Genomic DNA, 25,647 nt, shown 5'->3' on the forward strand with positions numbered 1-25,647 from the left:
AGAAAATGAAAGTACTCCAAAACAGGATGCCTCTTCACACTAGTCTGTGCTTTTTATTTAAAGTCCCACCTGTCCCTGTCATTCATTTGTCAAATGAATTTTCAATTGAAAAGTGCGATTGCACTGCAAAAAAGTTTTGCAAAAAAGTTTCCTGTAAGCTGCCTTTGATAAAAATGTCAGCTAAACATATATAATAATAAATATATAACTTACCAAAAATCCTGAAGTCTATAGATGTCCCTTTTTTAACTCCTCTTTTCTCAACAGCACACCAATAGTATCCAGATTCTTTTATTTCCAGTTTACTCAGACTCACGGTGAAGACTCGCTCTTTCTTGTCGTCTCTGAGGGTCACGTTCCCTTTAGAACTTCGAGCACCCGACTGCACCAGAATTTCACAAGAGCTCCATTCCATGCCTCTACATAAGAATTTCATATGGTCTTCAAATTCAGGAGTATAGTAACACTGAATACTGACAGATCCTCCTTCTTGACCAGTGATAACTGTTTCATCCACCCACAAGTTAGATGGGCCTACCAACAATCAAGTAAACAAATTCAGCTCTTTATATTACTTTGAAAAATGTACATGAACTCATTTGAAATTATCTAAGATGTCCCAGCAATTGTTATATTTCAAAGGATACTGTTGTGGAAAATACTAACAAAAAAAGAAGAGTCTTGAGCTATTGTTACATATGAACTCTAAACATGGACCTTCTTTATTTACACCTACAAGTGGATTTACAGATTGTATTGTTAACACAGCATGGCAGACTGAAGAAATCTAAAAGAAAGCTTCCTTTGATCAGTTAGGTTAATTTACATATAACAACTAGGGAGTATTTCAAACAATTCAATCAGCATACAGATAAATGGTATGGCCCAGAAACCCACCTCTGCTTTTGAGTATTATGTAAAGTCCCCAAATAGTTAATCATTAAGAGTCATAGCTAATACCTGGCTAAAACGAAATAAGGTTTCTTATATGTATATGTAGCCAAAGGTGTGCTACTTTGATCTTTGAGGCTTATTCCATAAACATTATTATATTTAAAATGGGTTGCCATAAATAAATATAGCTGAAGCAATGCAAACCATCTGACATGGAGAAAACACTACTATAAACTAAGAAACCTGACAGGGAAATGTGAAGAGACACGTTGAAGCAATTGAGGCTATTAAAAAAGTGCTGAGGTGCTCCCTGTTTCGTGATGTCAATACTGTATATGGTCAGGGGCTACTGTCTGCAAATTAGAGTTTCCCAATGTGAGCGAAGAATGAATCCCATGTTAAGCAAATGCATGTTCTTATTTTGGAAACAATGAACGTGAGAAAAATGTGAACAACTGGCAACTACAATGGACATTAGATCTCACCTGTGGATGGGTAGAAGACATCACTCCTGCTTGTACCTAGGAAACATGCCTCCTGCACTCTCTTGAAGCAAGCCAGAGCTGCCTAAAGGTACTGCACACCTGTACTATTGTGAGTGTGTAGCCGATATTTAAAGAAGCCTAGTGTATCCTTTCTTTAGTGTTATTTTTTTTTTTTTCATCATAGAATTTCCACCGTACCACTAGGAATATATATACTGCTCAAAAGAATTAAAGGAACACTTTTTAATCAGAGTATAGCATAAAGTCAATTAAATTTATGGGATATTAATCTGGTCAGTTAAGTAGCAGAGGGGGTTGTTAATCAGTTTCAGCTGCTGTGGTGTTAATGAAATTAACAACAGATGCACTAGAGGGCAACAATGAGATGACCCCCAAAACAGGAATGGTTTAACAGGTGGAGGCCACTGACATTTTTCCCTCCTCATCTTTTCTGACTGTTTCTTCACTAGTTTTGCATTTGGCTACAGTCAGTGTCACTACTGGTAGCATGAGGCGATACCTGGACCCTACAGAGGTTGCACAGGTAGTCCAACTTCTCCAGGATGGCACATCAATACGTGTCATTGCCAGAAGGTTTGCTGTGTCTCCCTGCACAGTCTCAAGGGCATGGAGGAGATTCTAGGAGACAAGCAGTTACTCTAGGAAAGCTGGAGAGGGCCATAGAAGGTCCATAACCCATCAGCAGGACCAGTATCTGCTCATTTGGGCAAGGAGGAACAGGATGAGCACTGCCAGAGCCCTGCAAAATGACCTCCAGCAGGCCACTGGTGTGAATGTCTCTGACCAAACAACCAGAAAGACTTCATGAGGGTGACCTGAGGGCCCCATGTCCTCTAATGGGCCCTGAGCTCACTGCCCAGCAGCATGCAGCTCGATTGGCATTCGCCATAGAATACCAGAATTGGCAGATGCACCACTGGTGCCCTGTGCTTTTTACAGATGAGAGCAGGTTCACCCTGAGCACGTGACAGAAGTGAAAGGGTCTGGAGAAGCCATGGAGAACATTATGCTGCCTGTAACATCATTCAGCATGAGCAGTTTGGTGGTGGGTTAATGATTGTCTGGGGAGGCATATCCATGGAGGGTCACACAGACCGCTACAGGCTTGACAAAGGCACCTTGGCTGCCATTAGGTATCAGGATGAAATCCTTGGACCCATTGTCAGACCCTATGCTGGTACAGTGGCTCCTGGTACACGACAATTCCTGGCCTCATGTGGTGAGAGTATGCAGGCAGTTCCTGGAGGATGAAGGAATTGATACCATTGACTGGCCACCACACTTTCTTGACCTAAATCCAATAGAACACCTTTGGGACATTATGTTTTGGTCCATCCAATGCCACCAGGTTGCACCTCAGACTGTCCAGGAGCTCAGTGATGCCCTGGTCCAGATCTGGGAGGAGATCCCCCACAACACCATCTGTCATCTCATTAGAAGCATGCACCGATGTTGTCAGGCATGTATACAAGAACACAGGGGCCATACAAAGTGCTGCGTACAATTTTGAGTTGCTGAAATTAAATTTTGGCAAAATGGACTAGCCTGGCACATAATTTTTTCACTCTGATTTTTGGGGCGTCTTTGAATTCAGGGCTCTGTAGGTTGATCATTTTCATTTCCATCAAACGATGTGGCATCCTTTTGTTCCTAACACATTACCCAGTCTATATCAGTATAGATATCCAGGAGGATTTCTTTTTCCCATTGAGATCTGATGTGTTTTCAAAGTGTTCCTTTAATTTTTTTGAGCAGTTTATATATATATCCTGGGGAAAGCCAAGTCTCAGTCTGGTGGATGGTTGAGCGAAGCCAGGGATTGGGATGCCACCAGATCAGCCATATGGAGAAGGTCAGCTGCAGATAGGGGGACTCCCCTGGTGCCTAGCCTGGATGGGAGAAGCAGGGGAGTCGCCAGTATAAAGAAGGCACCGGGCTTTGTTTTAAAAGGACTGCTTCCAGCCATTGTTTATAGCCTAATTTTTATAGATTTGTTTATGGGATTTTAACTTCCACCCTTTCACTGGTTTTATTGGATTATTCATTAATTTGAACACTTTGTTTTGACTGTTTTTTAATAAAAGCACTTTGCACATTTTTGCACCATCTCCTTGTTTCGTGATGTCCTCACTGATCAGCTCATCCGGTTACATTACTGACGGTGTCGGGTTCAAGAGTCCCCAGAAGTCAGATAGGAGTATGGAGCAGAACCCGCATCGTCACAGTGTGACTGAAGAAAAGCCAGCTGTCCATCCATGGTGTGTAGGCAGAGGGGACAACACAAAGTGAGGCAAGACCTGTCCATGTCCTTGTTGTTCTTGCATGGTGTTTCCCACGGCCCTTAATAACGGGGAAGTTTGCAGAGGCTTGTTAGGGTTTATCAAACTGTCTGCCCTTTGTTTTGATCTTAAACAATTAAAACACCTTTCTGTATGAGGATCCAAACCTACACATCCTGTGTGGTGTCTATCGCCGTTGACTGAGCCTTTGTTCCTGTGTTCGTTATAGTACTATAGCAAATATGCACAGTGGTCAAGAAATTTGTGACAACACCTTCACTATATTTCTGAGTAGGAGTAATGTTCCAATTAACTCAGTGGAATAATTTACTGTGTGGGAGCCGTAGATACATTTGGTGACAGAGATGACATTTTTCTTACTTAACTCCTTTGAGTTATACTTCCATACAAAATCTGTGTAGCCGCTGGTGCATAAGGTGAAGTTAAGCACGGATAAAATGCGTGTCAAAGAAATCTCACAGTCCAAAATTTCATTTTGAAAATATTTAGTGAAAGTTAAAAGCAAATAATCCACACAAGAATAAAAGAAAAATAGTTACACACGTAGAATAAAAAGGCAAAAAGGGAAACATGTATCTTCTATAATCTTAGCTTTTCTTAAGAAACTTTAGTTATTTCTGTACTTAAAAGTTCTTTACTTCTTTCTATACTTAAAGGTTCTTAATTTCTTCTTCTGTACACCTTAAGAAAGGGGTGCCCACACTTTTTCGGCTTGCGAGCTACTTTTAAAATGACCAGGTCAAAATGATATACCTACAATAAAAATTATATATATATTGTATATATAATAATAAAAGGCAAAGCCCTCACTGACTTACTCACTGACTGACTCATCACTAATTCTCCAACTTCCCGTGTAGGTAGAAGGCTGAAATTTGGCAGGCCCATTCCTTACAGCTTACTTACAACAATTAAGCAGGTTTCATTTCGAAATTCTATGCGTAATGGTAAACAACGTCCGCCATGTTGAACTTTCTTATTTACGGCCCCATCTTTACGAAATTTGGTACACGAGTTCCCAACGTTAACTGAATCCTACTTACGTACATTTATACGTCCATAGCCTGCAGCTCGGTCACCGTGTGAGGCGGCCTTGGGTCCCCCATCCCAACGCCTCCCACGTTGTTGGCTGCCTGCCTATATAAGACCGTCCGTCGCTCCAGTCTCTACATTCCCTTCCTTGCTTCGCCACGGGATTCACGTCTCCCTACTGATAAGTACAGCCTTTTTGTTTAATCCACGGCTTCTCCGCTGTTTTATTGTTTGTTTATTACGATTATAGTTATTGTGTAGGTATTTTACACTTACTTTACATTGCTCAGGTACCCATTTCCTTTATCATTCCAATCGTACCCCCATTAACATGTCTATCGAGGTGATCACCATCGATCAAAGAACTGTCACTTGTCGAGTGGTTTCCATGCCCGGAGATACCACCTGCCTTTTCCATTCTCTTTGTTACATATTGCACGGCCATATCAGGCTCACTCTTGATATCCGGAGGAACATTGTGTCTTATGTATTGAATGACTGGGACAGGTTCAAGGTGTGGACTGATGACGGTACAGGAGATAATTAGACTACACAGGAGCACTAGAAGAGTGAAATGCTGAAGCCCTTCACCTATGGTTCTGCATGTGAGTTGATGGCTGCCGCTGAATTGTCCGGTTGTCGCTTTCAAGTGTACCGAAATAGCCAAATATTTTACACCTTTTGACAACTGCCAATGCCTCTTAAACATCTTACATTCACAGGTGACAATTTCAGTAGTGGACACTTTGATGTTTATGAATGTTTAAACTCTCAAAAGCTGGATGTGATTTTATCGCTGAAACCGGTTGTGTGCTTACAACGCTTGACAGATGCCGAATGTCACTTCAACACAACAAATCCTGCAAATACTGTCGTAATTGAAACAAACCATGAAACTCCAACCGATTATGACAGCAGCAATCCAAACTGTGAGATTTGAGACAAGATTACTGTTCACATGGCCAACTGTACATTACATGCTCAAGAGTAAACTCAGCTCACAGCTTGGTCATATTACAACCAGAGGGCCGAACTCAGAATGTTTTAGACAAAGAGATCCTTAACAAATAATTATTGGCATATTTTCCCTCATTTTAAAAAGGTTAAATTTTCTTCTTAATAAAAATTTTAATGCAGTACTTCACCGCTGCGCAGCGCCGGTATTTTGCTAGTATATATATATATATATATGTATAAATATATATATACTAGCCATGTCTCTAACTACGTTGCACGTGTTAAAGTTGTCTGTGAAGGGCTCCCTATTTAAAAGCGGCTGCCAGTCGTGAACTGGGCCCTTCGTCGCACAGCATTCTGATTTTTTATAATGGAAACAAAATTACAAAAGAAAACCCTTGGACATTGATTCGATAGGAACGGCCTACTCTGAATCACTGTCCGAATAGTAATTATGTGGTGGTGTAGGAGCATTTCTGCTTCTGTCCGTTCACAGTCCATCTCTTTTTCACGACTCTGTCGTTTCCTCTCATGATGTCTTCTCAACCTTTCTCCAATCTAGCAGCTTGCTTTGTGGCAATCCAACGAGTAAGGCAATATACGGAGCAATGGTTATAAAAGGGGGACACATAGGTATCCAGGCTCTTTAAAGAATAAATAGGAATCACTTCACTGACATGTGAGAAAGCCACGGTACAACTATGAGACGCGCAGCACTCGCCGGCTACAACGTAACAATAATAATTTCCAGAACGTGCTGTTACGTTGTCATTCATTTTACCCACTGTCTTTCTTTCATTCATATGTTACGTAGGCACATACCTTTTATCTTCGGCAATCTCATTCTCTAACCAGGCCTCAGGAGCTAACCAGCGTAACACTGTCCACCACCCCTTTCGTTATTCCGGCACATTGTTGACATCCGTGAGTATCAACAACGTACTAAACTGGAAGGTGGTCTACGCATGCGTGGAATTCGTGGACAAACAAAGATCAAGATCTAAATGAAGATCTCTTTAGTTAATTTAAAGCACAACAATTTGTTTAGTTTGAATGTCTGTGTTTTGAGGTGTGACTGGAGTACTACAGTCTTCAGTAGTATAAGCCTGGAGGAGATTCTTAATGCAATGCCTATGTTTTAGCTGTCTCTCTACTGCCATCTAGTGCTTCTTCTTCTAATTCATTCACGGACAAACAAAGTTCAAGATCCAAGTGAAGATTATATATATATATATATACTAAGTATACTTTATACATAAAATGTATGTTGTCGTACTTGCATAACTGAATAACCTTCATGGCACAATAACATAATAATAATAAATAATAATTCAATACATTTATGGTCACAACAGTATTTGGATTTAATAATCGTCATGTGGGAAAAGGATGCTTCGCATAAATAAGTAGAGCTGAATAATGCAGTCAGGGAGCTTTTGAATTCAGCTGAGTAAAAAATGACAGCTGTCCGATTAACTGCGATTTTAGTTCCCTCTCCTTTCTCAGATCACTTTTTGGAAGGACGTCAGTTTCGTAGTTTTTATGAACAGTTCGTGCCTTTCCACATTTTCTTCTTTGGAATAACAATGATAGATTGACAGATCAGACAAAGTCACTTCGATTGTGACATTGTCAGAAAAAATCCTCTTCCAATTCCACATCCAGCCCATACCCTCCTCAAACATTTTTTTTAAATCCCTTCTTTAGTCGATATAAATTGGAAGGCTAACTAGATCACAGCCGGAGTTTTGCAGTAGCTCGTGCGTTTGATCGTGCGTGCGGGATGACCAGTGAGTTAGAAGAAAAGAGATCTCAGACTGGCGCCCTGTATGTCAATCAAGTGGCAAATGCCATAGGGAGGATATATGATAGACTAATGTTTAAAAAAAATTTTTTTGGATGCAATGAGATCTACCTGTACCAACTTGGCGATCTACCGGTCGATCGCGTTTGATGCATTGGGCATCCCTACCTTAAGCGTACGGTATAGTACTTAAATAAGCAAGTTTTCTTTACGTCACTTCACACATTCTAAGAGCCCATAGGCCATCAAGCACGGTCACGTGCACAAGCACGGTCATGAGCAGAAACACAGTTAAAAACCGTATACCTCTATACCTTACACAAGACAAGGTTAGACACTAACTGAACTTTAATGTTTACTAAAAGCTGTTAGAAATAGCAAGAATAAACCAATACAATTCTATTCACGGGGGTTATAGGAACCTCCCATAGATTATGCATTGTCATCTAGTAAAATATTCATGAATCTTATAGAACTAGGAAAATGGCTCTTATAACCTACATTAGTTAACACAATATTCAATCATTGTAAGAGTGTTGTAATAGGTAATACTGTACTATGATGGAGTGAGCAAGAAATGACAGACAATACAAAAATACATGATATTGTAACTACCAATTCTGTCATTTAACACCTGAATGAAAATGATTTCAGCTTCCTCAGCCATGTATTTACAGTGCACTTCAAGAAGAATATGTTGTTCTGACAAAGTCTGGTGACTGGATTTCTTCTGAAGAAGGAAATCCCTGTCACTGAAACGAAGGCATGACTTTAAAGACAGGAACATAGACATCGTCGATCAGCTCCATGGCAGTCTAATTGAGCTCATCACAGAGAATCAATGCATGTCATTCAGAATAATGAGTCGGTCCAGGTAGCAGTACATCATCGTCTGCACACAAGTAAAATGAAGTTGCACCTCTATGGGGATTTTCAGACTTTTAGAATGGTGGCCAAATTTATTAAGATTGAGTTTCACAGAAATTTTAAAAAAAGGTATTTAGGTTTTATTTAGTAATTATCTATTCACATACAGTATGTCTGTAGAGCCTGCAACTTATAAATGTCAAAAATACCAATAAGAAAAGGCAGTAGTACTTGTAGTAGTCCTTTCAGAGCACAGTGACATCCTAATCAGCCAGTATACTATCAGGGAGATGCTGGAAAGGATATGGCATTACGAATGGATAAAGAGTGAGAAGAAGACCCATGCCAGCAATGACACTACATCTCTGCATGCCTTGTAGCACAAGAGCAGGAGAAAAGTGTGACCGAATGGGAGAAAAACTAGATAGCCAGAATGATGGGCAACTGGCCAACTCAAACTAATGGAGCTTTCAGGACCTTCAAAACACGACTTGGCATCATTTTGAAGAAATGAGGTGGGTAGGATTAATGAGGTTCCTTTGGCTGGATGGCCTGTTCTCATCATACATTTTCTAAAGTTCTAAGTATGACAGGCAGACTAGAAGCTGCTAGCTACACCTTTATCATAAAACACATCACTCAGCTCCTTCAAACTACTCTAAATGCCATCATATACATGAATAAGTATAATGTATAATAAAAGATTAAGGTTAGATAGACCCTTCTTTGGCATTGGGGTGCAACACATTGTGCCATATAATGAGAAGTCAGTGCATGTTGCCTTTTGAAAAGTACAGACTGGTAGGGGGAACACCATGAGTCTCCAGTTTGATAATTAATAACACATCGTGTCGGACTGTAAAGATTTGAATCCGTGCCTCTGATTATTGTGACTACCTCATTTAAAAACAAATCCGAGTACACCAGAAGAAGCTCTAGCCTGATGTCTGCATAACATAAATGGCTTCAGTAAGCTGACCCTGGAAGTGACGATGAGGCTCGGATTTTACGTCTGGCCTTGAGGGTGGATGGCTGACCCAAGAACTCCTTTTTATAACAGCTGTTATTACCCAAAGGTGATGTTCTGCTCTCAGTATAAAACCAGAAAGGCTCAGAACAGTGGCATCATTGTCCTGCATTCTGTTCAGTGTCTACCCAAAGCAAATGCTCACCCTTTGTATGAAAATCCGCCTGAGGGCCATTACTCTCATCAGAAGGCATAGTGTTCTTAACAAATGTTTCATCTCAAAAATTTTTACATTTCACAGAAATGTAATTACCTTTTCTAATATGCTGTACAAAAGAAAATGACAGTCAATACAAATGTTTGTTAACCTCCTAATTATTAACTCTTTGAGGGCTGAATATATTTTCCAAAGATCTCAGTTTCCTGAAATTGTTTCATGCATACAGTAAATCAACATAAAACGTCTCTTACTGTGAATGCTGTAGTTGATATCGATGTCTGTTCACGGTTTCTGGCAGCAACAGTTGCGTGGGGCCAGTGGTAGCAGTCGCAGTGCAATACAATCCGGTTTGTACCTCGTGTCATCGTAAGTGGTAGTCCTCCCTGGTGAATGTTGCTGTAAACGCATCAGCTACACAAACGTGTTCAGCACCACGATCAGCTGATGCTGGTAGCTCAGTTTCGTTTTCGATCTCTAACTCCAGTTCATTTGCATCAAAATCGGAGTTCAACGATAGTATGCAAAACATCATCCACAGAGAATTTTGCTTCACCCATTCGCTTTGGTCTCTCGCCAGATCTCTTTGCTACTCATACGTGCAGGGAATCAAGGTCAGATCACTGAAGCTAACTTTCCTTCTAGCAAAGAGAATCAAACTAAAAAAGAACAGTGAGTTTAGTCGCAGTTTAGAGCTGATTTCCGTCCTCCACCCTGAATTTCGACAAAACTCAACATCCGCCCTGAAAGAGTTAATCCAGAGCATCTCTCGGACATAGAACTCTATGCAAAAATGGTTGATTTTAAGTAGTACCCTGGTTAACTGATTTTGACGCGATATGAAAATAACAATCAGGACATTATTCTGCTGCCATCGTGTGAATGAAGTAACATCATACTACAAAGAAGAAATGAATTTTTCTGTGTATTCTGCCAATCTATGGTAACGAGTGGAGCCTCTAACAAAAAATCACAATGGTGTATAAACAACAAGCTGTAAATCCAGTTTTAGAACAAACTGAAACTGAACCATTAGTGATGACAGAGTGAATTGGTCATTAGATGTCGACATGGGCAGGGAATAGGAGGCATATGGCACTGTACGGCCGAACTGCTGAGATATGCCTGGTGAATTCAGTCCCATCAAGGATCACTGAGGCACAGTAGGTGTGTGGCAAACAGACAGAATGACTGCGATCAAGTAGAAGGACATGAAAGACGTCAGCCACCTAAGCACTGCTCATCAACTGTCAAAGTTTGCGTCAGGACAAATATGGACGTCAATAAGCCTTGCTCTGTGTTGGCTTACAAAAATCAAGGGGTGAGTTGATCATGTGATTCAGGCACAAACATGTGCAAGCAATAAAAATGATCATAAGAAGAACGTGCTAAGAAACACACTCGTACTGCTCTTATTGTTTCTGTTACGCGTAATAACATTTTTTTCTTGTTAAAAAAAAGAAATTCACCGCTTTTGCCTCGTTTTTCCAGCGTTAAACATAATGCTAAGGAGGCTACAAACTCTGTTTGCAGCATTTTCACCAAAAATGTTTTCTTTGTGTTGCTTTAAATGTGGCAAAGTAGATTTCTCATAGCATTTGGAGCAAATTTTCAATTACTATTAACAGGATGACACCTTTATCCAAGATGGCTTACAATAATTGATTTTGTTTCTTTTGTTTTGACTAATTAGAACACAGGCGGGTGAAGTGACTTGCTCAGGGTCACACAGTGTCAGTAGCAGGATCTGACCATAACAACCTCAGGGTCTGAAGTCCAAAGCCTTTAACCACTACACCACACTACCTATACATTTTCAGCAACCAAGGCTGCAAAATCCTTACTTAAAGTACATGAAACATCATTAAATCAACCGATGTCATCCTGCTCTGCCACAATAAACTCGTACCTGTGACTTTCAGCCGCAGGAAGGCCCCATCTTCACTGATCTTGATGCCACACCAGTACGGGCCTGAATCTGCCTTTGTCAGACCACTCAAAGACACAACGAACACACTGCGGTCTTTATCATCTTGTATGGATATTCTGGTGTCACCTTTCTCTGGAGAATCACTTTGTTTTATAATTTTACAGGAGTGCCATTGCCATCCTTTGCACCAATATTTCACATGTCCTTTATCGTTGGGATTGTAGTGACACGGGATACTGAGTGACCCTCCTACCCAGCCAGACACTTCATTTCTGTCTTCAGACAGTGAGTGACTGCAAACAAAGCACACATTTGAAAGAAGTCAATTTCTCAATAATATACAAGACCTAAACTCTTAAAATATTGCCTAACTTTAAAACTAAATAACAGTTTTTTAAACACATATAACAGTTTGTATTTTCAGCATGGACTTTATATTTTCAGGCTGACTTTGTATTATCAGAAATTCAAGACATTTTTCTGTTTGATTTCCCATAACATACAAAGTACATATATATTATTGTTATATTATACATACATACATACAGTACATTTAAAAACATACAAAAACAGAGGATTTCCTGATATTGCCTATTTTTGTATATTTGTCTTATTGATTGTCATCAGATCTTTAAGCAAAATGTAGCATTAGACAAAAGGAACCAGAAAAAACGTAACATCATAAGGTGTTGTGGAAAAGAGAATGGAGGTAAAATTGGACGCCATCATTAAAAATCCCCTCCATCCCCTCCAGGAGGCGCTCTGTGAGAGCACTTCTAGTCTCAGGCTCATTCCACCACAGTGTGCTAAGATGTGCCTCTGGGGGTCTTTTCTGCCCACTGCTTTGCTGCAGTAGAACACTTCCAACTGATTCACTTCTCAAGTTTATTTATTTATTTATCAATTGATTGATTCTCTGTATTATCTGTACTGTTAGTTTGTATCTTTCTTTCTGTTTCTGGTGCTTTATGCATCTTAATTTCTCCATGAGATTGATAAAGGTAATCTATCCTAATCTAATCTAATCTATTTAAGTAATACATTCATCCAACACCTGCATTGCTCTATAAAAGTGAATTGCCCCCTTAGTTAATTGTCAAACAGCCGACCGGCGTAATAATTAGACTCCGCTGATTGAACACGGCCAGGCTTGAATACAGCCCAGCTGAGCCTCACGTATTGAGCCTTTCCACGAGAGTGAAGTCGTCAGATCTCAGATCTCTTTATGTGTGCTGTGGTGTACAACCACTATTGAGAAAAGATGGTCCCTTGATCTTAGTGACAACATTTCACCTGACTTCCTATAGAAATAGTCTGCTCCTGGATTATGTGAATTTTCCCTTGGGATTAATAAAGTATCTATCTATCTATCTAGTCAGAATTTATTGTCTACGTAGATCCTCATGCTGACCTTATTAAACACATAAGAGCCTGACTTGCCCTCCTTATCATTTACATATAAGTACGCTTAAGCTGCATTTAGTCACACACAAGTTTGGATTTCATTCTTAGTGCATCTCTTTTTGGACAACAATCAAACAGTCCTTTATTTTATATAGTGTAATTAATTACTGTCCCCTCAACGGATGTTTTACAAAGTTTAAATACTCTGTCAGTTCTACAGTTGATGATTTTGGGTTATGTCATAAAAAATGAAATTCAAGCAAAATTAATTTCAGAAATGTAAAACATTTGAATGTAATTATGTTATCAGTGTTCATTTCTCTTCTTTCTTTATTCATACTAGTCATTTATCTACTGTGCATCCATTTTCCATTTTGCATATGAAGTTCACAGTTAAGGAATATGCATCTACTGAGCCTGCCTTTAGGTTTAGTATGCTCATTATCAGTGTTTTAATAAATCATAGTAATACATAAAGTGCATTACTCTATAATAGGTGATTAGTAATTTTAAAAATCCTACACATTAACATAAACCACAGGTTACAGCCATGGTATACCCAAACAGTGCTATTTTAACTGCTTTCACAGCATTAGTAACTGACTGGAAAAAATGCAAGTGTTACATTCTATAACAATTAAAATGACTGGAGCTCCTTTATACCAACAGCAACAGGCCTCTCTGGGACTGGCACTGCCAAGTCAGAAGTTTTTTTTTATTATTTTTCTTCCTTTGTAGTCATTCTGGTCTGTGTTCAGCTCGTAATGTGTGTGTCTGTAAATACATATCAGTCTATCCATGCATTCATTTATTTAAAGAGCTTTGGTAAAAAGCAAAATATCCCCCTGGGAGCAAATAAAGATCTATCTATCTATCTATCTATCTATCTATCTATCTATCTATCTATCTATCTATCTGTCATATAGTGCCTTTTCTATCTATCTATCTATCTATCTATCTATCTATCTATCTATCTATCTATCTATCATATAGTGCCTTTTCTATCTATCTATCTATCTATCTATCTATCTATCTATCTATCTATCTGTCATATAGTGCCTTTTCTATCTATCTATCTATCTATCTATCTATCTATCTATCTATCTATCATTATGAATAGAAAACCTCATAAAACATCCAATAGACACAGAAGATACACAGTGATGCATTTCTGCCACATGTCTTTGAAAATAATAGACACTGATACCCAAAACTGATAGCCAACTGAAAAATGCTATATAAAATAATAATTAGCTACAAATTAACAATAATATATTCATTTTAAATATATCACAAACGCTTATGCATATCTTTTTTGCCTTTTTATACTTGAATGTTTTCTTTGCATATATACTACCGTGACACTGCAGTTGCACCTTCAATTAAGTATCTATCTACTGTATCTATTATATAGTTCCTTTACTATTTATCGATTATATTGTTTTTTCTTATCTATCTATCTATCTATCATATATTGCTTTTTCTTATCTCTCTCTCTCCAGTATCTTATATAGTACTTTTATCATCTTTTTGTCAATACAGCCTTTCAAATCTATCAATATGTAAGTAAAAACTATTTTTGCATAGATACAGCTTGTGGCACTAAGTTAAAGATCTTACATGATTTTAAATAAAATACACACACATAAACTAAGTTAGCGCGAATCAAGGAGCACAACACAATTAATTTGGTATTAAATGTTTATGATTTGTCAGTAAAACAGTCACCTAAAGTATATTAGAGGAATGTAATTAGAAAAAAAAATGGTGTCAAAATTCAAGGTAGTTAAAAATTTAAAATCTTTTTTACCTGTCCAGGCAGTTAGAAGAAGAATGTGAACGCACCGCATTGTGAGTTTATTGCCGTTTGTGTAAAAACACCTTTGGTTGCATAGCTTTAATTAAGGCCTACATCTGGCGCTCATCACAGGTCTGTGGTTTCCTGTTTTCCGAACAACTCAAGTCTAGTCGTGACAAGAAGATTTTTGCCTAAAAGTTATTTTTAACTTCAAAATTGAATATAAAAATGAAATTCTGTTACTTTCCTACTGCTTCCTATTTGAGGTTTTCCCAGTATATTATTTATCCTTAAATACAGTCTACATATGATCTAAAGCGATGCATTATTGTCAGTACATTATGCTGAGCTGCAGTGACCGTATCACCATCAGCTACAGAAAGTCTGCTTTATCACAGCCGCCCTCCAGTTCAGTCCTGGATCTCCACACCCCACACCATTCATTCATCCCATAGTTTAATTAGCTGTGTTTTTATATCTTCTCTTATTTTGCACTCAGAAAAGTGCATTAGTGTTAAACTTACATTTATAAGAAATGAAGAAGAAATGTTCTTTAAGATGCTTACCTAAGTTATTTTCTTTTAATTCATTTTTTCTGTGGTGTTTTCCCTCTTAATTTTATCTAAATACTAAAAATTAATGACAACCACAACAGAGCAATTTTACCCAATTGTATGCTTATTAGTATATAATGACATAAATAACCAGAAGACTAAAAAGAAGAAAATCCTAAAAAGTAAAAAAAAAAAGAAATCCTTATGCATCTGTATTCCTGCTTCATTCAGTAATAATAAATTCTAGTAATAATAATTAATTGCAATTATATTTCACTTTTCTTGCAATTCAAAGAGCTTTACATAGACAGAGGGTAGCCACTTCACCCACCATTAATGTACAGTACCTACCCACCTGGATGATGCGACGGCAGCCATGTTTGCACCAGTATGCTCACCACACATTAGCTATTAGGTGGTGAAGGGGTATGAGAGCAAGTAGAGAGGGGTGGGATGATTAGGGGGGCAGTATGATCAAGCCATGTTGGGCAACTTACGTAGCTAGGACAATTGGACAAACCCTACTGTTTTTGAAAGATGCCCAGGGATCTTTATGACCACATGAGTAAGGGCCTCAGTTTTATATCTCATCGGAAGGATGGCACCATTTTTACAGCACAGTGTCCCTGTCACCACACTGGGGCATTGGGATCCACACACAGACCACAGGCTTCACCAAAACCTCTTCAAGCAGCAACCCAAGCTTTTCCTAGCTGATCTCCCATCCAAGTACTGCCCAGGCCTGAATATGCTTTGCTTCAGGAGGATGATCTGTTCTGCACTGCAGGTAGTATTGTAATTTTGGATTGATACATAAAAGTCAAACTGGGTAGTAATAGCTTGCCTAATTAATATAGGAGTCCAACTAAAGATGAAATTGGTTGGGATGAAAACCAATAGTAGCAATGAATGAAACAGGCAAGCTGCAAATTTTCAAACATTTTCATGAAATTGACACAAAAATTTGGAAGACACAAAACTCCATGAGGAGTTTTTTAGGATTTCAAAAGTTTTGCTTTTTGGTGTAAAATAAGGGATTGTACTTCATAAAGCCTTGTTAACAGATTCAAGTTTACTTGTATTCCTTTGTGACAGCTGCACAAGGCATGTAATCCACACCAAAATGGTAAAATCGATTGTATTTATCACTGAGGAGGAATGGAAAATATTTTATTAGAAATGTGAACTTGCTGCATATTATCCATATGAAAATACATTAAAATACACCTTTGTGCACGTTACTGTGCTTTCTCCACAGGAAAAAGTAGGATACTGAAGGTCACTGCTACCAGAAAGCTATTATCTAGAAACTGCCTTGTCCAAGCCGAGGATATGCACACTTGCAGTGTTTTTTTTTGTTTCACTACAGATGTTTATTTAAACACTAGATAGATAGATAGATAGATAGATAGATAGATAGATATGAAGGGCACTATATAAGAGATAGATAGATAGATAGATAGATAGATAGATAGATAGATAGATAGATAGATAGATAGATAGATAGATAGATAGATAGATAGATAGATACTTTATTAATCCCAAGGGGAAATTCACATAATCCAGCAGCAGTATACTGATACAAAGAAACAATATTAAATAGTAATAAAAATGAAAAAAATGAAAATAAAATTTATGTTAGCATTTACTCCCCCGGATGGAATTGAAGAGTCGCATAGTGTGGGGTCTTCTCAGTCTGTCACTGAAGCTACTCCTCTGCCTGGAGATGACACTGTTCAGTGGATGCAGTGGATTCTTCATGATTGACAGGAGTTTGCTTAGTGCCCGTCACTCTGCCACAGATGTTAAACTGTCCAACTTTACTCCTACAATAGAGCCTGCCTTCTTAACAAGTTTGTCCAGGCGTGAGGCGTCTTTCATCTTTATGCTGCCACCCCAGCACACCACCACATAGAAGAGGGCACTCGCCACAACCATCTGGTAGAACATCTGCAGCATCTTACTGCAGATGTTGAAGGATGCCAACCTTCTCAGAAAGTATAGTCTGCTCTGTCCTCTCTTACACAGAACATCAGTATTGGCAGTCCAGTCCAATTTATCATTAAAGCTGCACTCCCAGATATTTAAAGGTCTGCACCCTCTGCACAGTCACCTCTGATGATCACAGGGTCCATGAGGGGCCTAGGCCTCCTAAAATCCACCACCAGCTCCTTGGTCTTGCTGGTGTTAAGATGTAAGTGGTTTGAGTCGCACCATTTAACAAAGTCTTTGATTAGCTTCCTGTACTCCTCCTCCTGCCCACTCCTGATGCAGCCCACAATAGCAGTGTCATCAGCGAACTTTTGCACGTGGCTGGACTCCGAGTCATATTGGAAGTCTGATGTATATAGATTGAACAGGACCGGAGAAAGTACATGATAGAAATGATAGGCAGACACAAGATGAAGCAATCCTTCCATACAGGACCTAAATGGATTTTGTTCTTGTGAAAACGGCTTGAATTTCTGGAACTGAAAGACAATTTATTTTGCCATTTTTTTGTGAAGTGAAACAGGAAGTTGCTCTGCAAATTTTATTTGCACAAATCATTTCACTCATCACTAGTCAGCAGCCACAGGGAACTTCAGGACTGAATCTGAGCACTACTGCTGTAGATCATCAAACTAAGAAACTCATTTTTACACTAGGATAATAAAACCAACATCATAGTTCTGAGTCCAGGAGGTGATGAACCTTAGAGTATATACTGTGTACATTTTTCTGTCTGCTCTGCAAGACTTACATCCGTCTGGACAAAGCTGGCAGCACTGTGAGGATTATGTTTTTTGATTTCACCAGTGCTTTCAATACCATCCTGCCATCCCTGTTAAGGGGTAAGCTCAGGGACAGGTGGATGAGGCTATGGTGTCCTGGATGATGGACTATTTATCGGGCAGATTGAAGATTGTGAGACTGAAGGATGAAGTTTGAGTGAGCGAAACACGAGAGCACCACAAGGAAAAATCCTGTTAACATTTCTGCCCACCTTGTACACCACAGACTATAAATATAACGCCAGGTCATGTCACCTGCAGAAATTCTCTGATGATTCTACATTAATGGTGCGTATTGCTAAGGGAGATGAGACAGAGTTGGGTGGACAACCTTGAATCTTGGTACAAAGAGAATCGTCTACATCTTCACATCAGCAAAACCAAGGAACACAATATCGATTTCTGTCGCACCACACAGCCTCTATGCCTGTTCACTATTCAATGGTTGAATGAGGAGATGGTCCACTCCTACAAGTACTAGGAACTCCACATCAATTTCAGGCTCCGGTAACACAGAATCACTATATAAGCAAGGTCAGAGCAGGCTCTTTTTTCTTAGACGACTGCGCTTCTTTACTGTGGGTAGTGACATCCTTCACAGGTTCTACAACTCTTGGATGGTCAGTACAATTTTCCTACACACGGTGAGCTGACCGGCGATTTCAGTTCAAGAGAGGATCACCAAATAAACAAGCTGCTTAAGAAGGCAGGCTCAGTTATGGGATGTACCGTAAAGGTAGTAGAGAAGGAGAGAGTGAAAAGAAAATCAATAGCTGTTGTCTAATGCTATACACATGTGCAATGCTGCAAATCCTCTCTCTGACCAACTAACACTAAGGACTTTCAGCCAATGAATTAATAAGCACAAGTGTCAGAAAACGTGACTGGGGTTCCTTCATACCAATGGCAATACACATGTATCATGCCACACTCTGACTGTGACTTTTCTTTTCCATCTTCAGCCAAGTCAAACGTTTCCTTTCTTTTTAGTCATTCTGGTGTGTATTTGTTGTTTATCATAACATAACAATATACGTTTATTTATTTATCTATTTCTTGAGCTTCTGTAAAATTGAAATTTTCCCTCTGGGAATTAAATAAAGTTAGGTCAGGTTGGGGAGCATGCACAGGCACTGGTACAGCACACCCACCACGCGATAAAACAGCTTGGATTCCGGTTGGCAACCCCAAGCAGAAACACGGTTCAGTCCCACCCCCACGGAAATGAACATCTATCTGCCGCAGTCAGGTGTTACGTGGGCATCCCCTTACCCTGGTCCAGCCACTGGGGTCCTCAACAACAAGGATCCTGTGAGCCAGATCACCCTCGGGGAGTCGTGCCACATGGCCATAGTGCCATAATTAACTCTCCCTCACAATGCAGGTAATGTGCCTCATTCGGGACTCCATGAGCAACTGCTCATTCGACACAAAGTCAAACCCAAGGATTCTCCGAAGAGACACAGTACCAAAGGGCTCCAGTCTTCATCTCAGGTAACTGGATAGCATCCGAGTGCTGCATCCATATAGCAAGACAGGAAGCACCAGGACTCTAAAGACTTTGACCTTTGTCCTTTTGCATAGATATAGGGAGCGCCACATACTCCTTTCCAGCGACCGCATGACCCCACATGATCTCCGAATCTGTCTACTGAATTCATAGGAAGAGTCACCAGAGACATGAATGTCTCTGTCAAGTTAAGTAAATCTCTCGACAAGGTTGACACTCGCTCCGCAGACAGACACACTGCTGATGGCTGTGCCTATAAGGTCATTAAAGGCCTGGATCTTTGGTTTTTATCAGGACACTCGCAAGCTCAGACACTAAGACTCCTCACTCAGTCTCTCAAGAGACCCGATCAGAGCCTCCTTTGACTCAGTGAAGATCAGAGCATCGTCGGCAAAGTCAACGTCAGTGAATCTTTCTTAGCCAACAGATGCCCCACAGCCGCTGGACCTTGCCCAACACCCAATCCATACAAGCATTGAACAGGGTAGGAGCAAAAACAGACCCCCGAATGAACCCCAGAATCAACTGGGAAAAAGGGAGAGGTTCTGCCTCCTCTCTGCACAGCACTCACAGTACCAGTGTACAGACTGGCTATGATATCCAGCAACCTTGAGGGGATCCCACAATGTCTCAGGATGTCTAAAAAATGAATGGATCATGGATACTGATGCTCTCTATCCAATATACACTCACCTAAAGGATTATTAGGAAGACCTGTTCAATTTCTCATTAATGCAATTATCTAATCAACCAATCACATGACAGTTGCTTCAATGCATTAAGGGTGTGGTCCTGGTCAAGACAATCTCCTGAACTCCAAACTGAATGTCAGAATGGGAAAGAAAGGTGATTTAAGCAATTTTGAGCGTGGCATGGTTGTTGGTGCCAGACGGGCGGTCTGAGTATTTCACAATCTGCTCAGTTACTGGGATTTTCACACACAACCATTTCTAGGGTTTACAAAGAATGGTGTGAAAAGGGAAAAACATCCAGTATGCGGCAGTCCTGTGGGCGAAAATGCCTTGTTGATGCTAGAGGTCAGAGGAGAATGGGCCGACTGATTCAAGCTGATAGAAGAGCAACTTTGGCTGAAATAACCACTCGTTACAACCGAGGTATGCAGCAAAGCATTTGTGAAGCCACAACACGCACAACCTTGAGGCGGATGGGCTACAACAGCAGAAGACCCCACCGGGTACCACTCATCTCCACTACAAATAGGAAAAAGAGGCTACAATTTGCACGAGCTCACCAAAATTGGACAGTTGAAGACTGGAAAAATGTTGACTGGTCTGATGAGTCTCGATTTCTGTTGAGACATTCAAATGGTAGAGTCAGAATTTGGCGTAAACAGAATGAGAACATGGATCCATCATGCCTTGTTACCACTGTGCAGGCTGGTGGTGGTGGTGTAATGGCGTGGGGGATGTTTTCTTGGCACACTTTAGGCCCCTTAGTGCCAATTAAGCATCGTTTAAATGCCACGGGCTACCTGAGCATTGTTTCTGACCATGTCTATCCCTTCATGACCACCATGTACCCATCCTCTGATGGCTACTTCCGCAGGATAATGCACCATGTCACCAAGCTCGAATCATTTCAAATTGGTTTCTTGAACATGACAATGAGTTCACTGTACTAAAATGGCCCCCACAGTCACCAGATCTCAACCCAATAGAGCATCTTTGGGATGTGGTGGAATGGGAGCTTCGTGCCCTGGATGTGCATCCAACAAATCTCCATCAACTGCAAGATGCTATCCTATTAATATGGGCCAACATTTCTAAAGAATGCTTTCAGCACCTTGTTGAATCAATGCCACGTAGAATTAAGGCAGTTCTGAAGGCGAAAGGCGGTCAAACACCGTATTAGTATGGTGGTCCTAATAATCCTTTAGGTGAGTGTAGTGCCCTCCCTAACAATCTTTCCTATCTATCATAAAGAATATATCTTGATATATGTAACTTAAAAAATGACACTAGAGGTTGTAGATGCCACACAGGCTGGACGAGCATCCCAGCCAGGAAAGGAAGAAGACCTGGAAGGAAGGACAAGAAAGGGTGGACGGATAGCCCATTAAAAAGAAAAGAAGTTGATGGAGGTTTTTTATTCCTCCAACATGCTAGATGGCAGTAGCCTCGGAGGTCGGTGCACAGTAGGGAGCCAACAGGGCATGCTGGGATATTTAGTCTGGCAGAGCAGCCCTGTTGGGGTCACTGGGTGCCACGAGGATGCTGTAGGGAGACAAGCTCCCTATTATGGACTTCCATGCTTTCACTGGGCAGTCACCCTGGCACCAGAAGTACTCCTGGGTCTGTAATAAAAGGGGCCGCACTCCCTTATTCAGGTGAGTTGGAGCTGGGAGGTGGAGAGGCAACACTTGACTGGAGGAGGGCAGTGCGGTGGTGAGAAAATTATTGTGAAGAGAATAATCTGTGTTTTTGTGTGTATTTTGATATATTTGAGAGGTGTTGGTTAATAAATCAACCTTTATTTGAAACTGGGACTGCACTTCTGTTACCAACCTCAGCCCTAGGGGAACCTGGGCAGAAACAAGCCACTGTTGCTACAGGGTGTAGCCACTGCGATATGGTGCAAAAGTATAAAAGAAGCAGTCACAAGTCCCAGACCATACTTCTGTTTTCTTCTTTATTCTCCTTTACCCAGTAATATATAAACGCTTCAATCTCTGCCTAGATCAACATGACAATCAGTGAAACAATGGTGTAAGCCAATTTCCTCTGCATAACCAATAGTGCAAACACATTCACTTTGGTTCAACAATAGTATTGTGGCCAGCTATCAAAAAGTACTTGTTTAGAAACCAATGTTCCCAGAACTTGTTAATTTTCAAAGGAAGCAGACAGTTCTGTATCACCACATTGTGTGTAGATGAGATACTAAATCAAAGCAGTCTGACTACTCAAAGCAGGTGACTCTTTAGCACGACAGGTAAATATTTATATCCTGTAGATGGCCATCAACAATAACCTGTAGCAGAATTTTCCAGAAATGTTGCCTTTTCTTTAAAACACTGGTTTATAGCCCATTACACTAAGCAACACACAGAAATGTAATTTTCTTTAAAACACTGAATTCTAGTCCGTTACACTTGCGTGTTCATGTTGGGGTTTGGGCTTGATGATGCCTGGGTTTCCTTCACAAGGTAAACAGAAATCATTGCGTCATCACGCCATGTGGTAGGCAGAAGTGGCTAGAAGTTATCCTAAAGCCTCTTGACGGCCAGACACCCTCACCCTATGGGCCAGTGACATTCAAAACCCACAGTGATGCCTTTAGTGTCAGGTTCAGACTTTACAGAGACAACTCATTGTGTGAAAATCAAACTAAGGATATTTTTGTGATGAGTTTGTGTGTGTTGGTGCCTTTACAATGAGGACTCTGATTTATATCCTAAGGTCTCCTGTTAACGCGTTTGTCACTAAAGTGATGGGTAAAGTTATTTTCCTTTTTTGTGCACATCGCCATTGGATTGGTTTGCATCTTGGGTTCTTTTGAACGGGGCAGGATCTTTATGAACTATAATCATAAGGAACAAAAATAAATGGATATTAAATAAAATCTCAATAATTAATTTGTACTGTGGTGGGCTGGCGCCCTGTCCTGGGATTTGTTCCTGCCTTGCGCCCTGTGTTGGCTGGGATTGGCTCCAGCAGACCCCCATGACCCTGTGTTAGGATATAGCAGGTTGGACAATGACTGACTAACTGACTAATTAGTTTACAAAAAGTTTGAGTGAGATTGGTGGTCAAAGATACATTGTGGCTAAACACGTATAGTTCTAAACTTTCTTTCTTTTATTTTTAATTCTTGCTGTTTCTTTTTTTATCATTTCTAAAGAAACAGGATTTTGAAAAAAAAAAAACATGTTCCATGACATCAGTTTCCTAATAATGAAGGCCGCAATAGAAGAAGATAAGTTACAAAAAGAAAGCTATAAATATTCACCCATCCATTAAAGTCCAGTTCAGGATTGTGTCAGACTTCACCTTACCCCAGGAGCACAGAGCCTAAGGCACGAAATAACATAACAGGACACAATGATAGTGTGCATATAAATAAAAGGAAGATTTGTTTTTTCAGAATGCAGGTAGAAATCATCTCTATGTGTGAACAAAACTGCTGTGGTTTCCAATACACACTTTGTTTTAATTAGATGCATGACAGAGCATGCTGACCTGTGGTTTAGTGGTAATTATTTGTACCGGAAAACTGCCCATTAAATGGTGAAGCTATGAGATAGAAGCACTGCACTCATCCGGCTTCAGAAGAAATTACAATTGCATACAAGAAAACGAAAACTTGCAAGCCAAATGTAACCAAAATATGCAATGTAAAATAATTTAGACTATTAAAGTGAGTACTTTGTAGTTCTGAATTCTGTATTTTGCATGTCTGATAAGGTTATGCTAAAATGTTTAAAATAGATAGATAGATAGATAGATAGATAGATAGATAGATAGATAGATAGATAGATAGATAGATAGATAGATAGAAAGGCATATATGATAGATAGATAGATAGATAGATAGATAGATAGATAGATAGATAGATAGATAGATAGATATAAAGGCACTATATGATAGATAGATAGATAGATAGATAGATAGATAGATAGATAGATAGATATTTTTATTTTTAAAACCAAACTTTATTGAATAAACACAGGAATAAATACACAAAAAAACACAGTAAACTCAAAACTTAAGTCTTACAAAAACCACGTACACACTTCCTACTGATGATTATTCACTTTTAAACCATTACATATTCATATTGTTCTTGGAATATATATTTATTTAATCCCTCCCATTGTTTCCACCCTCCAATCCCACTTATTCTCAATTTATCAACCCAATTTATAAAGGAGTAAAACACCAAACTCAGAGCACAAATTGCAAATTATCTTCATCACATACACAAAGCACATTATTCACACACCACATTTCCTTAAACTTTGCTAAATTATTTGTGGACTTATAAAAATTAAAATCCACTAATATCCTACTTTCACATACTTTTCTAAAAAAGACAACAACATTTTCATTTCCTCTCCCAGTAATCTTGTTTTTACGGGTCTTCCATATTGACAGTTTTGCTTGCCCGATAATAAAATTAATTAAGTTCATATTTTCTCTGGTGTGTTTAGTAATTTTAACCCCAAACACAAACACCGTGCCATTATACGGGACCCCCAGCCCTTCTACTATTCTTTCAATTTTACTAAAAAAGGTCTGGAGCCTCTCACAATACATAAAAGCATGAAAGACACTTTCCCTCAGACCACAAAAAGGGCAGCAATCCGAGACCCCCGGACATATAATCGATAAGAAGGAGTTCACCGCTAGTATCCCATGTACCAACCTCCACTGCAGGTCTCCCACCCTACTGGCCAATGGCGGCTTGTACAACGACCTCCATGCAGGGTTCAGTCCTGAGGGGCTCCAAGCTTGTCTCTCCAAGGTGTGTCGTGTCTTGTGTCCTCAGCTGCTCCAGGTTGTTCACCTTCACACAAATCCTGTACAGCTGTTTCCCCGGCACTGTAGGTAGAGATAACGCCTCTAGAGAACTTAAGGCTAAAACATTAGTCTCACCATCCCTCAGTTCAACAGCCGGAGACACAGTAAGTGTTGGAAAAGGCGTTTGTCAGTTGGCTTCAGTTGTGATAAGAAAATTCCGTGCAGGAGTGTCATGGATTCCCTGTCCATTGATGATTGTACCTGCCACAGAAACTTCTCCATTAGCGGACTGAGTGCACTCCTGTCTCCACTGCTACCACTTGTGCACTTTTCCAAGTGTAATTTTCCCAGTCAATTATGTCCTTTATTGTGGTTATTCCATGTATTATGAAATGATTAATAAAGTTTTCAGAAATTCCTGTAGCAGTGCCAACAGCAGGATTGTAGAACAGTGGTTCATGAAGGACCCAAAATGTGGAGAGGTCATCACAGTCCTTTTTATCGCAGTAGTTGCCATGCTGCTAAAAGGCTTTTATAAAACTCTGGCACCTGTAAAGTCTTGATCTTATCCAAGTGGCACAGCAGTAAACTTTTCCCAAGTCCCATATGCCTGGCCTGTTTAAAGAAGAGTACGCTAAGTTCATCCACTGGCT

General features: G+C 39.8%; 1 protein-coding gene across 1 annotated transcript; it reads right to left on the minus strand.

Annotated features, from left to right (window-relative positions):
• Nucleotides 1-82: 82 nt before the first annotated feature.
• On the minus strand, nt 83-14,728 carry LOC120529921 (polymeric immunoglobulin receptor-like). The gene is made up of 4 exons (XM_039754127.1): nt 14,724-14,728; nt 11,454-11,767; nt 214-534; nt 83-123 (listed from the first exon to the last, which is right to left on the minus strand). The coding sequence occupies exons 1-4, from the start codon at nt 14,726-14,728 to the stop codon at nt 83-85; spliced, it is 681 nt and encodes a 226-aa protein (XP_039610061.1).
• Nucleotides 14,729-25,647: the final 10,919 nt, after the last annotated feature.

Source organism: Polypterus senegalus, chromosome 5 (assembly GCF_016835505.1).
Source record: "Polypterus senegalus isolate Bchr_013 chromosome 5, ASM1683550v1, whole genome shotgun sequence".
Lineage (NCBI taxonomy): Eukaryota > Metazoa > Chordata > Cladistia > Polypteriformes > Polypteridae > Polypterus > Polypterus senegalus.

Bases quoted from the DNA above. Each gene is read 5' to 3' on its own strand.
- LOC120529921 (XM_039754127.1), bottom strand. The intron at 535-11,453 runs GTACGAGTTTAT...GATTGTTGGTAG, and splicing joins CCTGCGGCTGAAAGTCACAG to GCCCATCTAACTTGTGGGTG. The intron at 124-213 runs GTAAGTTATATA...ACTTTTTTGCAG, and splicing joins TATAGACTTCAGGATTTTTG to TGCAATCGCACTTTTCAATT.